Source organism: Physella acuta, unplaced genomic scaffold (genome assembly GCF_028476545.2).
Source record: "Physella acuta isolate Inbredline_101_S28 unplaced genomic scaffold, ASM2847654v3 ptg000490l, whole genome shotgun sequence".
Classification (NCBI taxonomy): Eukaryota; Metazoa; Mollusca; class Gastropoda; family Physidae; genus Physella; species Physella acuta.
Window position 1 is genome coordinate 333,797 of NW_026732009.1, and position 14,960 is coordinate 348,756.

The 14,960-nt window shown below is 37.0% G+C and overlaps 1 protein-coding gene and 1 long non-coding RNA gene across 2 annotated transcripts; both read left to right on the forward strand.

The window, feature by feature from the left end:
- Positions 1-5,097: 5,097 nt before the first annotated feature.
- On the forward strand, positions 5,098-6,855 carry LOC131944409 (uncharacterized). The gene is made up of 2 exons (XR_009387019.1): positions 5,098-5,402; positions 6,443-6,855. It is a non-coding gene; the product is annotated as an uncharacterized LOC131944409 (long non-coding RNA).
- A 790-nt stretch (positions 6,856-7,645) lies between these two features.
- On the forward strand, positions 7,646-14,013 carry LOC131944393 (uncharacterized). The gene is made up of 2 exons (XM_059304964.1): positions 7,646-7,854; positions 11,807-14,013. Exons 1-2 carry the CDS (start codon positions 7,836-7,838, stop codon positions 13,807-13,809), a joined length of 2,022 nt encoding a protein of 673 aa, XP_059160947.1. The 5' UTR covers positions 7,646-7,835; the 3' UTR covers positions 13,810-14,013.
- Positions 14,014-14,960: the final 947 nt, after the last annotated feature.

The following is a 14,960-nucleotide window of genomic DNA, read 5'->3' on the forward strand; positions in this document are numbered from 1 at the left end:
ACTCTCTCTATCTCTTGATTCACAGACGTCTGGAGTCTGGGTCTGGGCACATGTGTTTGTGAGGGAATAATCGGCGCGCGAGATTTGTCTTGCCAGATTGGCCCCTCACCGTTTGTTCTTGCCCTGTGGCCTTATTTTTTGTAGGCAGGCAAATGAATATGCCGATATGAGTAGACCCCTAGCTTAAAAAAAATACCATCTTGGAGTTATTTTAAAATGATTTTTATATACAAGTGTAGTGATATCAGCATGAAAGTTATAAATTTAGTTTTAGTAGTTTTAAATTGTCGCTTAGAGAAAAAAATACAATTAGGCCTACGCTTTCAGTTGCATAAAAATCGTTCTAAACTTTTATGCCAGAACACGCCATTTGTAAACCAAATTAATTAAATTAACGGTACTCAAAAACTTTGTAGACATATTAATAGCAAGCTTATAATGCCTTACAATATGCATACAACACATCTACAAGCTTTTAAAACATGTTTTTATTGCACTAAAATAAAATTAAAATAAAACAAAATGTATATTTCTTTACAAATAATTGTCAAAGTGTTGGTTACTCATGAAATATCTTATTAAGTAGATTAGGTAAAGTAAAGGCGGCTGGGCATAGTGCAGACCACACTGTTCCATCATTTGTCGATGTCAAAGAAACAGGCGAACTTTACATGCCCCTTGGACTGTTCGAAAGGGAACTTTACTCATATCAACACTGGGATATTTTTCTCATTTAGTCGAGGTGTTGGAAACAGCGGAGTATGTGTCATCGGGTAAAGGTAGGTTATCACGTGGTTATCAGGATAGGTGCAGCACTGTGGGTTGGAAATTCCAGGTCGTTGAGCGATTGTTGTTTTTTTTTTTTTTTTTTTTTTTTTGCTTTCTTTTTTACCTACACTAAGGTCTATTTCTTGACCTTCCGTGATTTCTTAATTGGTTAATCAATTTGATTTTTGGGGATTTTATAATCGATAATCTCATCTTTCTTGAACATTAAGTCCATGTTGTTCATGAATTATATATATATATATACATATACATATACATATATATATATATATATATATATATATATATATATATATATATATATATATATATATATATATATATATATATATATATATATATGTATATATATATATATATATATATATATATATATATATATATATATATATATATATATATATATATATATATATATAATATATGTATATATATATATATATACATATATATATATATATATATATATATATATATATATATATATATATATATATATATATATATTATTTATATATATATATATATATATATATATATATGTGTGTGTGTGTGTGTGTGTGTGTGTGTGTGTGTGTGTGTGTGTGTGTGTGTGTGTAGCCTACAGTATGCCATGTCTCTTTATTCCTTGTAGTTAAATGTTTTGTTTAAGTAATATCTAGTACCATTACTGCTGGATTTATTTAGGTGATAGTTTATAAAATTTGAAATGGTTTTGTTTAGGTAATATCTAGTGCCATTACTGCTTGATTTATTTAGGTGATATTTGGGTGATATCTTATGAAATTTGAAACGGTTTTGTTTAGGTAATATCTAGTGCCATTAATGCTTGATTCATTTACGTGATAGTTTATAAAATTTGAAATGGTTTTGTTTAGGTAATACCTAATGCCATTACTGCAGAATTTATTTAGATGATACCTTATGAAATGTGACATGGTTTTATTTTGACATATTATGTCATTGGGCATGTCTTGTACATAACCTACAGTTCCTCATATTCTTTTAATTCTTTTCCAAGAGCAGCATCAAATTCTAGCAGAATTTGATATACAGACATTGTGTTTTTATTATTACGTTTTAACTTTTGTAATTTTAATTATATTTCTACTCCCCCTGGATATAACCTCCATATCTATATGAATAAAATGTTTTGGTTTACTGTGTTTCAAGTAGACCTATTCAATTAACAACATTTTAAAACAGTTAATAGATACATAATTAAATGCCTATATCTCTCACTCACTTGTGTCCCCCCCCCCTACATCTTTCCTCACCTCCCCACCCCTTCCTGCAGGGATTATGTTACATGTAACACATCTTTATATCAGACTGTTATAACTGAGTCCATTGTTGATGCCAGCGGGTTATCCCACCCCCCCCCCCCACGTCTCCCGTCCCCCACCTGAACTGGGATCCCCGCCCCACCTAGCGATTTGCAGGCTAGAGGTAATAAAAGTTGCCTGCTCTTTGACCTGAGTTGGACCCAGCTAACCTGGGATGCAAATTTGGGAAAACACGTAATGAGATACCCTATTGTATTCGAGGTTAAGCCAGGGCATAGACACCACGCTAGATGGCGAGGACTAGAGACATAGGAGAGATGAACGTCAGCCTTGTGAAGATGTAGACGTGTTTTGTTTTTGTGTGGTAGGGCTGGCCCCTAAGTCTGGCCGATATTGATGAACAAGTTTCTCATCTTCTTTAGACCATACTAAGACTATCATGGAGTGTTTAGTTTCACCATCCATTAAATGAAAGTTGCTGAGTTGGGATTGTGTGGTGTCTTCTTTAACAATCAAGTAATCTACTGTGTCTAATTCACCACATAACTGTTAACCTTTCTCTGCAGTCATCAACGACATCAAATCATGTACCAACTTAACTAATGACTTCATAAGACAGATATTCACATGTTATAAATTTAATTTAACCGCGTATGTAATTATGTTAAAAAGAATTCAGTAAAAGAAAATGTAGCGTTCAGCGATATTTAAACACGTCCCAGTTGTTGTTTTAATAAGAGTCCCTTATCAAACCTCTCAAGATAAGCGGATAGTCAACAGCGTGTTAGGGCCTATTCAACGCTAATCTATGTCAAGTTGATTATGCTAGTTTCAACAGACTTCAGTACGTGATTCCGGTCTTTTCATAGCGCACTTCTTGCACTGGTGCCTTTCGTATAACGACCGTTAAAACCTGTTTCCGGTCTATTTCGTCCATGGCTTATTTCTCCCCCCCCCCTTCAAGCTGCATTATTTGTGACGAAAGTCTGGAGTTCAATTCTGGGTTCAAGTCAGTAGAACGTTCCTGATTCCACCCAGCTCGGATGGGTAGGGTACCAATTTTTATGGTAAACGGAAAAAAAGTCACAGGAAAAAAAAACACAGAAAAAAAGTCACAGTTTTTGCTAGGAAAAAAAGTCACAGAAAAAAAGTCACAGTGGAAAAAAATTTTTGGAAAAAAAGTCACAGAAATAAAGTCACAGAAAAAAAGTCACAAAAATATTTTTAGAAATATTTTTTTTATTTGTTTAGAATTGTAAAATTTTGTATGTTTCTTGTTGTGGATTGTATTTTTTTATAGCATAAATTATTTATAGACGTTAAAAGCATTATGGTTTATAACAATTGTAAGTAAAAATACTCTAATATAATTTACACAACAATCTCAACTTTTGTTACGTATTTAGTTAAAAACGCGGTAGAAAATTTAACTATAAAAAAAATTTAGGCACATTTTGCCGTAGGCTATTCTCTGGTCGGCCTCTCCTCAGTAGGCATTGTCCGAACATATTTTGTGTTGTTGACGTCATGCGTCAATGACAGCATTTGAACTTTGTCGGCTTTCTTTTTTGATCCTAAGTGTTGTTATGTAATGAGCGTGATAAATGTGGGCAGTAAAGGTGGTTGAACTAAACATCTAAACATAACTATGGTGGCCATGAGTTGAGGGCAGCAAGTCAGACGAACTTACCATTTCACGGTAATTTAATGTTGGTATTAAAAAAAACAGGATTAAAACCGTGGACTTTGGAGCATTCTATTAAACGCTACTAATCTTAAGTTTAAAATAAGTACAATCTACATACTTCATACTAAATATTTTTAGATGAATTATAAAAATTCCTATGCGTATAGGCCTACAGCCTACACACATTACATTTAATTAATCCTAAGTTAATTTGCACTCTCTGAATATTTAATACATAAAAGTATTAACAAGTATCATACAAATATATATTTGTGACTTTTTTTCCTGTGACTTTTTTTCCTGTGACTTTTTTTCCTGTGACTTTTTTTCCTGTGACTTTTTTTCTGTGTTTTTTTTTCCTGTGTTTTTTTTTCCTGTGACTTTTTTTCCTACAATCGTATAACTCGTGAGTCATATTATACTCACGTTAGTAAAAGTAAAGGCGGGTAGGCATAGAGCTGACCACACTATCCCTTCATATGCGAAAAGTTACAGAAACAGGGGGGGACTATACAAAATACAAGGACCTTCACTTTCAGGTTCAAAAAGGGAACTTAACTTTTAACCCATTCTTTATGTCTCTAAAGATCGCGATTTTCTTATCAGATTAGAGTTGCCAAGACCATAGCTATTCGCCTACAGACTTTTAGTTGTTGGCTTTTAATGGGGATTTACGACGCACCACTTTCAAACAGAGTTTCTTCCAGGCCTCGCCCCCCCCCCCCCCCGAAACTTTTTTACCGCCCCCCCCCCCCCGAACGAAATGAAATTTATATAATTTATATAGAAAATATATACTTTTAACAGTGCCCGCCCCCCCCCCCCCCCTCCCCTAAGAAAGTTTACCGCCCCCCCCCCCGAAAATTTCAAGTGCCCCCCCCCCCCCCCCCCCGGAGAAAAAAGTCTGGAAGAAACACTGCTTTCAAAGACTTACAAGACAACTTAGGTTTGAAGGCACTCTGTTGTACTGGAGACACAATATTAAACTAGGTAGTCCAAACTGGCGAAAAAGTGCGTTTTAGGGTCAGTTTTTGCGGTTTTCAAAAAAAAAATTTCACTACTTCTAGTTGTCCTATAAGAATAAAAATTATATGTCAATAAAGTTTAAGTCTTTATCTGTCGTAATCTGGTATTTTTATATCTGTAACACATGTCTGAATGTGTTTTATATTTGTTTGAAAAGTATCAGTTACGTCAACAAATTTCACCGTTTTGCGTGTACCGATCGACCCCACACTGTTTTATTTGGTCGCGGCTTCGCGACGAAGCATCGTAGAAGCATAATCTTAATGTCATTTTAAAGATCGAATTCTAGGCTGTCATTTAATGTATAAATTGAAAAAATAACTTGTTTATTTCATTTAAAAAATACAGATTTTAAACTTTAAATGACGATATATACACGGAAACAAACTAATTCTGTTTCAATTTTTACACCGATGTAAAGTTCAGTTTTATAACTACTTTGTGTTGTAAATTCAAGTATTTCTGATTTACGGTCGCGAAGCCGTACCCCCAATAAACATATAACCCTCGAGTCGACTTTCAGCCCCGAGTAAGTTGCTCGCCGAACGGTTTTAAAGGTTGACGACCGATGATGCTAAACGGATTTTACCCTTGCTAGAGCCTTCAAACAAGTTGTAAGTATCATTTTTAAAGTTTCATTTCCATTTTAATAAATGAATTTTAAGTTTGAATGTCAGTTTGGTTTAATTAGTACACGTTATTGATGTAAATTTGAACGCTTCAAGTCCACGGTTTTAGCGTGTGAACTACGCTTGTACACAGGGTGTGTTTAGACGTGAAGCTATTTAATTCAGGACATTCTAGGGACTTAAAATATGGATGCACTTAACTATTAGATGCTAGTGTTTACTAATTCTTTAAAATCTATTGACTGGGATCAATGATAGGGTCGTATTACTACAGTTTATCTGGACTATCACGTCAAAATTATGAATCGACAAATTCAAAATGGCCACCAGACTATCTTGGTTACTATGTGGACGAACTCAATTATTTACAGGGAACGAAGGTTAAATACTTATAAAATATTAATGAAACACAAAAGAAATGTATAATTATAATAACTATACATTTTTATCGATTTATTTAAAACAAAAGACACTAAATTTTAAGGACTAATGTGATTAATTTTTTTATTTTCTGTTGTGCACTCTGATTCTGATTCCCCTGCTTAATAATGTGAAATGGTCTGCGCCAGTCTCCTTAATAAAATGTACCAGATCAATTTTTAGATGGTTGTGCAATTTATTAAGATTGTACATGTTGTGACTTAGTTTTAAATGTTATATTAGTTGTAAGTGTAAGTAGTACTAGTAGTATTTCTCATTATTTATTTATTTTATATGCATATAATAGTAACAATGAAGGACAGTTAAGTTGTCCTATAGGATGTTGAGAACCACAGTATGGCATCTTCATCATTGGATATCTCAACCATTGTGGGACAAGCAACGATTATTTCAAATTTCATTCAGTAGAATTACTCTTAAAAATATATATAAAAAATATAAATTACTTTTAACAAAAAGGTGTTTTCAGGCTTTTTCATATGTTTCCAGTTATAGTCATAGGACAAATAGTAGGCCTACACAATAGGCTAGTAGTAAATTTAATTATATTTTATTAATCACTAAATCAATTGTTCGTTCCATAGCTGGAGACATTTACGGTGGCCTATCCAGAACTTTCCTTACAAGGGAAGGGAAGAAGGCCAAGACCCCACTCCCCCCTACAATTCCCAAAACATATTACTTACTCTTGATGCTCCACAAGATCAAGGTTGAGGGAAACAAGACGTACAAAGATGTTCCCCCAAAACTGTTCCCCCAAAGCAGTTATCAGGTTTGAAAAGAAACCAAAGCATGTGGCATCAACTGCTGCATCACTTGTAGGCATCACGTCTTTATTAAACTACATTACATTACATTTACTCTACTAAATTTTGATTCTGTTTCTCCTGCACTAGATAACTGTGGTATTTTTTAAAATAATATTTTAACTCATGTGATTTTTGAAAATAATTAACACATTTTTCCACGTCGATGTTACCAACACAATAATTTTAGAGTTATTCCAAAGCAAAAAAAAAAAAATTGAATTTTTTTTTTTTTTTAATGAAAATAAAAGTGACCAAAACGCATTTTTGTCATTTTCAATTATTTTTTTACCTTAGAAAGACTCATTTTAGATGACTGAAAAAAATTGGGCATATATATTACAAACTTTGCAGCAACTTTACCAATTTCCACACTTCTATGTTATTTAGTTTAAAAAATATGGGTTCTCAAAAATGGCACTTTTTGAAAATCAGTTTTTTACCAAATTTTGCTTTTTTAAAAATCGCATAACTTTTTTATTTATTGAGATATTTTTATAAAATTTGTGGCATAGACCTTACAATTAAAAGTTCTTTCATGGCATACTCACTCCAGAAGTCTGCAATCAATAGTTAATTTCAGTTTGGACTACCTAATTAAACAGATATGAAACATTAGTGGGATCAATGTAGCCTTATATATTTACTTAAGATTTGGTCCTTGGTCGACTAATGTAAAAACACTCGCACAAAACTTAAATGCTTAAAATCTAATTACTGTATCCAAACCATGGCCTTCTAATCAAGATAATAATGATTAAGTTTGGGAATCACAATTACAATGGGTGAGGGAGTGGTGGTGGGGGTGGGGTGCGGACAGAAACCCACCCCAGTAGTTGTTATCAATTGGTTTATCTCAGTCTAAACTCCATTCATTCAAATCGCGATACAAAAAACAAACACACTGTTTTGTTTCAATTCAAACAACTGATAAAAAAAATCTCAAGCGAAGTTAAAACATCTTCCTGTCGATAACGTGTACTTGGCCATTGCATAGTATGGTCGTCGTTACAACAGGTCTAGTGTGATGTTATTAGAGATCTTGACGGACTACGGATGTAGGTGTGTGTTATAAAAGTATTCCAGAACATTCGGATGATTTAATGTTCACAGTTTATGTACTATACAAAAGCGCAATAAAATCGAGTCCACAGCAAGAATACTCCCGACAATGACGGCTCACCACACAAGTAAGATACGATTTTAAAATCTAGAATAGATACAATTTTTCTTAGTCAAGTGTGATGTTCACGCTTAATAAATTCTCTAGAACGGAGATTTTATTAGCTAAAGCTTTGGAAGGGGGGGGGGGGTAATCTATAAATGATGTCACGCTTGTTTTACTACTTGTCTTATCCCATCTTCACAAAAAAAAACAGACTCATCCCTAATTTGACAACACACGCCCGCCTTTAACCCCCCCCCCTCCACCCCCACATTCCTATGACGTCGTTTATTGAAGGCCCATAGGCTAATTTCTTGGCGGTTTAAAATAAGTTAACAAAACGATTTTTTTTCAGATTGAAGGCATTGCATTTGGATAAAATAAGCATCACATTTTTAAAGCGTCAGTGGTACCATCCATAACGTACTTACACATGTGAAATATGTGTACTAGCATATACATAAACATACACATATACAATTTCATATAGCCTAAGTATAAACCGATTTATACACACATATACGAATGTGACACATTCACACACACCCTCAACCACATAACATATGAGTACAGGAAATTTAAGCATACACGCATACTTTTCGAGAATAATATAATGTGAGTTGTATTCAGAAGTATGTTTTTGGGTAGCTAGTTATGTAGTGTTTACAGTTCACGGCGAATGTTTGGGTGGGGGAAGAATGGTGTGGGTTATCTTTAGTTCACACCTTCGTGATAGTGAGTTGTTGTGAATTGTTCCAACAGTGTTGTGAATTTTTTCCCCTTGATCAACTTTATAAACTGCGTAAATAGGAGGGTATGTACGACAAATGGTAACAAAGCGAGTGAGTCTACCGCGCTGTAGAATGTATTTTCATGGGAAGTTTTTGACCTTGGCTGGTAGAGCTACTGTAGAGATTGTATCTGAAGGAGGCATGATGTAAGCATGTTGAAGTGTTGTGTCTGATGTCACCGTACCTGTCGGCCAGATGTCACTGTACCTGTCGTGTACCTTTATGCCAGATGTCACTGTACCTGTATGCCTGATGTCACCGTACCTGTATGCCTGATGTCACTGTACCTGTATGCCTGATGTCACTGTACCTGTATGCCTGATGTCACCGTACCTGTATGCCTGATGTCACTGTACCTGTATGCCTGATGTCACTGTACCTGTCGGCCAGATGTCACTGTACCCGTCGGCCACATGGACATTAACGTAGACGTACACCTACACACACCACATACATACACTTGAACATCACATACCTTACACACATAAAATACACACGAGACTGGTTAAAAATAAGTCAGGGCGGATGACGTATAAAGGGGACATAATTAAAACGTTCAATATAGCGATCTACCAGACTATTTTTCTTACATTTGCGTCGCCGAGTTGAATGGATGGTAGAGCCAAACTGGCCAGTGCGGTTTTAGTCGGCCAGTGACCAAAAAAAAAAATCTTGTTTGGCCAGGGAATAACGAAACAGCGTTGATGATATTCAAGGGCAGTCACTCCTTATAAGCATATAAGGGCGAATAACTCTGATGGTTAAACTTCTGATTATCTCCCCCTTTATTTTTCGAAGTGTGGGCGGGGTTGAATCTTCCTTAGATATTCCGACTATAGCGGCTCAGCTTTGTACTTCGGGTAGCGTAGGACGTAGATTGATCAGGTTGGAATGTCGGTCAGTTCTTTGTTGTCCATTTGCGCATTCTTCTTGGACGTCGGCTGAATTTGTTGTGTCGGTCTAACCGCATACGTCGTTTGATCCGGTTCTGACCGAGTCACGTTTTATTTGCTTGCGATTGCGTGTTTTCCGTTGTCTTGCGTCATTGACTCTTGACTCATTGGTCAGTCAATGTAAGCTGGAGAAGGAGGTGTGATTTGGTCAAATACAGGTGTAATGAGGTAAACAGTTTAGGCAAGATAACGCTGGGGTGGGAGGCTGTTTTATGTTTGGGGCAAGTTAAGTGTGTCAGGTACAACAGTGTGTCGGGTACAACAGTGTGTCGGGTACAACAGTGTGTCGGGTACAACAGCGTGTCGGGTACAACAGTGTGTCGGGTACAACAGTGTGTCGGGTACAACAGTGTGTCGGGTACAACAGTGTGTCGGGTACAACAGTATGTCGGGTACAACAGCGTGTCGGGTACAACAGTGTGTCGATACAACAGTGTGTCGGGTACAACAGCGTGTCAGGTAAAACAGTGTGTCGGGTACAACAATGTGAATGTGTCGGGTACAACAATGTGTCGGGTACAACAGTGTGTCGGGTACAACAGTGTATCGGGTACAACAGCGTGTCCGGTGCAACAGTGTGTCTTGGTTTTGTTTCTGAGTGTGTCCATCCCAGCACACTCGGCTTTCTGCACCACGCGCGCTTTAATGGTCAGCAATTACTTGACCCATCTACCCCACCCCCCTCCCACGGGAACAAGTTTACCGGTCCTTGGAATGAAAAAAAATGTAATTTATATAAACAATAATTACTTTAACCAATGTCCAATCCAATTTTCGTGCGATCAAATTTCATTATTGAATAAAAAAAAACAACATACACAGGAAAACCCAATTAAAATACTATTGCAAACAGTTTGAGGAGGGTGGTTTGTGTGTGTGTTTGGGGGAAAAAGGGGGAGAGGGGAGAATAAGGATGTTTGACGATTACCTTTTCTATTCCAGGCCTACCAGATAAAATGTACAAACGTGTATTCTTTCAACTATCAGACAATTTTTAAACTAGGGGAAGCGATCCATTTTAAAGTGATTGTGGTAACTTTTCTCGATTGTCTGCCTTTATGTCTCCCTTTGTGTTCAAGATTCTCAGGGTATAAAACAGACTTTCATTTATGGCCCAGTGTCTGTACTTGTACATTTACCTGTACATGTACATATATCTGTACCCAGAGGCGGGGTGGGGGGGGGGGGGGGGAAACTGCACCGGGTGACACCATTTGGGAGGGGGAGGGTGACACCAAGACACAAAAAATGCAAAATGCAAAATATAGAAGAAAAATGCTTTTTGTCTCTTTAATTAGTGATTAATTAAAGTTAAAAAAGTCTTTTAAGTACAAGTTCACACTCCCAGCAATGGGGGGGGGGGGGGGGGGGGGGCGGGTCCACACTAAAATGCAAACCTGCTTACTATGGAGAAAACAATGCTATATTTAGCTGTATTAACAACCAACTGTTGACACACGTTACTGTTAACTGTGCACATTTTAAAACTATCACCCGGTGGATAGAGGGAGGGGGGGGGGGGGGGGGGGTGGTGCGGGTGGCACCAACTGCACAATTTACAGAGGAGAAAAGTATAGTTGATTATTTTCAAGAACTGATTAGTCAATCAATGAACGTAGTTTGTGTGACACCATTGTACTATGAAAACGTTGCTTTTTAGACTTGCATTAATATGTGCACCCATTTAGTTTTCGAGAACACATAATGTAAACACGTTCTCCTCCAACATATGGATTCAACACAAAACTAACATTTGATGAGGTAACCTTTTATTAAAATTAATACAAATGCCTAAAGTAAAGCTAACGAGATGGTAAAACATTTCATGTATAACTATACAAATAACTATATAACTATATATATATATATATATATATATATATATATATATATATATATATATATATATATATATATATATATATAAAACTGTATACATATATAGCTATATAAACATATATATACCTACATATATATATATATATATATATATATATATATATATATATATATATATATATATATATATATATATATATATATATATATATATATATATATATTTATTTATATATATATATATATATATATATATATATATATATATATATATATATATATATATATATATATATATATATATTTATTTATTTATTTATATATATGTATATAAGAATATACAGATATACACAAGAATAATATATCGGTAAATACATCTATATTTTAATTTTAGTCTGCAGGCTGTCCCGGTCCCAAGTTCTACAACTCATGTTTGGTGTGCTGCTAGTTATCTGCTCATCCATTGTTTTAGTTGAGCGCTACATCTCATCAGAGGACGAACAACAACAAAGGATTGCTTCCCTTGACGCTGATCTGAACTTGCTGGAGAAAAACGTCCAGTTTTCCCAGTTCAAATCTGGCCTGTTCGACAATAAAACTGGCAATGTGAGATCGAGTGAGCTGTTTGGGTGTCTGTACCCGGATGTTGACCCTTTCAAGGTCGAGATTCTGGAGTTATCCGGGCTGGATAAGACCCCGATTAAATGTGAGGGGTTTATGCCGGATCTCACGTACATCGATAAGAATCAGGTAGTCGTCAACAGTACAAAAATACCAGGAGATTTTAAATCGTGTAAATACCGAGAAATTGTGAAACATCCGACAAGCGATAAAGACGTCAAGTTTGGAGACTGGAGTGAAGAGTTTAACAAAAGCCTCACGTTTTCTGAAAGTGTCGAGTTTTTGTTGGTGGAGTGCGAGAATAAAAATTCAAAAGTCATCTCAAAAACATATCATGCGTTAATCCCACAACGCGATGAATTGTATACATTAAAACTGAAAAAACGCAGCAAATTACTAGCGCCTGCGGAGACGCTGAATATTTTAATGGTAGGCATGGACGGGTTATCCAGGCACCAGTTTATTAGGTCAATGAACCTGACGTATTCGTTTCTACAACAAGAACTCAACTCGTTTGATATGGAAATGTATACGCAACTCGGGAAGAACACTTTCCCGAATTACCTCCCCTTGCTGACCGGATACAACATCAGCGAGGTGGAGGAATGGTGGGAGTGGTCTACCAATACGGACGAGTTTGACCTAGTTTGGGGCGATTTCCGGAAGGCGGGGTTCAGGACTTTATACACAGAGGATATTCCCTCCATCGGGGGTTTCCATTACGAAAAACCCGGGTTTAAACTCCCGCCCACAACCTACTACAGCCGACCGGTTAGCATGGCGATGGAGAGGGATAAAGATTTACAGCGGCCTGGGTATCACTGCGCTGGGAATATTCCTGATATCGTTTTTCATTTAAACTACATGGAGAAGTTCTTTGACACCTACCCCAACACGCCGATCTACGCCATGTCGTTTTTTACGAAACTAACCCACGACGATATGACAAATTCCAAAATGGCGGATGCGCACATGTTTAATTTTTACAAAACTATGAAGCAGAAAGGACATCTTAACAACACAGTAGTCATAACTTTCTCAGACCACGGACCACGTTGGGGCGCGATTAGATCGACCGTCAACGGCATGGTGGAAAGCCGTTCGCCATACGCCATTTTTTCCTTTCCCAAATGGTTTTTAGAAAAGTACCCGGAAATCAGAACCAACTTGAAGACCAACACACAAAGGCTGACCACCCACTTCGACACGCATGCCACACTGCAGGATTTAATCTACTTCCGGCCGAAAACCCCCAGCCCGCTAGCTCCAGGAAAACACGGCATCAGCCTCTTCAAAGAGATTCCAATCAACCGGACGTGCGAGGACATTCCGATACCCCTCGAGTTCTGTCTCTGCGACCAAGTCAACATTGAGACCGTCCCCCGCCATGATGAACTCTTCCGCGCCTTCGCAGAGGTCATTGTGCTAAAAATAAACTCCAAACGGAATCAAAATATTTGCGAAAAATTAAAACTTCAAAAAACTCTTCAGTTATTGAGGATACAATTACCCAAACAAAAAGAAAAAGATAAACAGTTATTTAAGATTCGGTTTCAAACTACCCCAGGGGAGGCGATCTATGAAGGAACAATACAGACTCCCAAGGGAGAAAATGATAAAATTATTCAGCTTTTGAATGAGACAATTAGTTCTGGGAGAAGTTCCAGTGTCGTTGTAGGGGACTCTGTTGACAGATTGAACTTTTATAAGGGGCAGGCGGATTGTGAGAATGACGCGTCGAAAAAACCTTACTGTTACTGTAAAAATTTAGTTTGATTGTAGGTTAACTAAACCAGACTAATTTTTGTGTGAACTAACCTATTTAAACTTTAAAGGATATCGTTATTTAGCGTTACATGTCATCAAAAACAAGCAACAACTGGTCGCCATAGACGGTGTTCTGAATTGATGTTTCGTTTAACGGAAAAGGTGAAATTTTGTTCGGTGACCAGAGTGTAAGGAACGTATTTTTAGCGGACTTAGGGGAGGGTGCGGCGATCCCCACGCGTTAGCTTTGGCAACGCCCCACTTCTTGGCGCCCAGAGCAAGCCAGATGTGCCTAAGGCCGAGTACAGGCGTTGTCTGCTAGTTCCATTACAAACGTATGAGGGGACATTATCGACGCTTTCGATACGAGAATCTGTTTTAGCCATGATTTATAAGCACAGCAGTGCCGAGACTTACTCGTGTATTTTTTGGTTTATTAAAGCTGGACTTGTGGTACACTAATTAATAAATGGCGTAGGCCCAGTAATATATCACATCCTAACTAATGCCTGACGAACTAGTCAAATTCTGACATAGCTCTCAATTATACCTGAAACACTAACGAAAGCCTGAATACGAACTATAAACTGGTGTCTGACGTACATTCCAATTTCTGATTAACAGCCTAACAGCTAGTGCCTGATTAATTAGTGCCTGACACAGATGCCTTACTTATTAGTGCCTGAGGTACTAACGTATTCATGTCTTAGACCAGTGGTTCCCAACCTTTTTCGAGTGGCGACCCCCTTTTATAAAAAGAAAGTGACCCGCGACCCCAATAGAATTAAAAAGTCGATATTAGTAAGGAAATTAATCAGCATTAAAATAATATTTTCTAGTCGTTCATTGTCCCAGAAGCTTCAGGTTAAGCTTATGTATGATACTCTCTCCCAGTGTTTCTTCTAGAATTTTTTCTCCCAGGGGGGGGCACCTGAAATTTTTGGTGAAGGGGCGGACACATTTTTTCTTGAGAGGGGGGACACTGTTAAAGTATATATATTTCCTACATACATTCCATTTTGTTCGGGGTGGGGGGGGGGGGCGGTAGACTTTCTTCAGGGAGGGGGGGGGGGGGTTGGAGTGAAGCATGGCAGAAACTCTGCTCCCTCCAACCATTCTTTGTGGTTAAAGTATATCAAAAGGTCTTATATCGTTTGCAC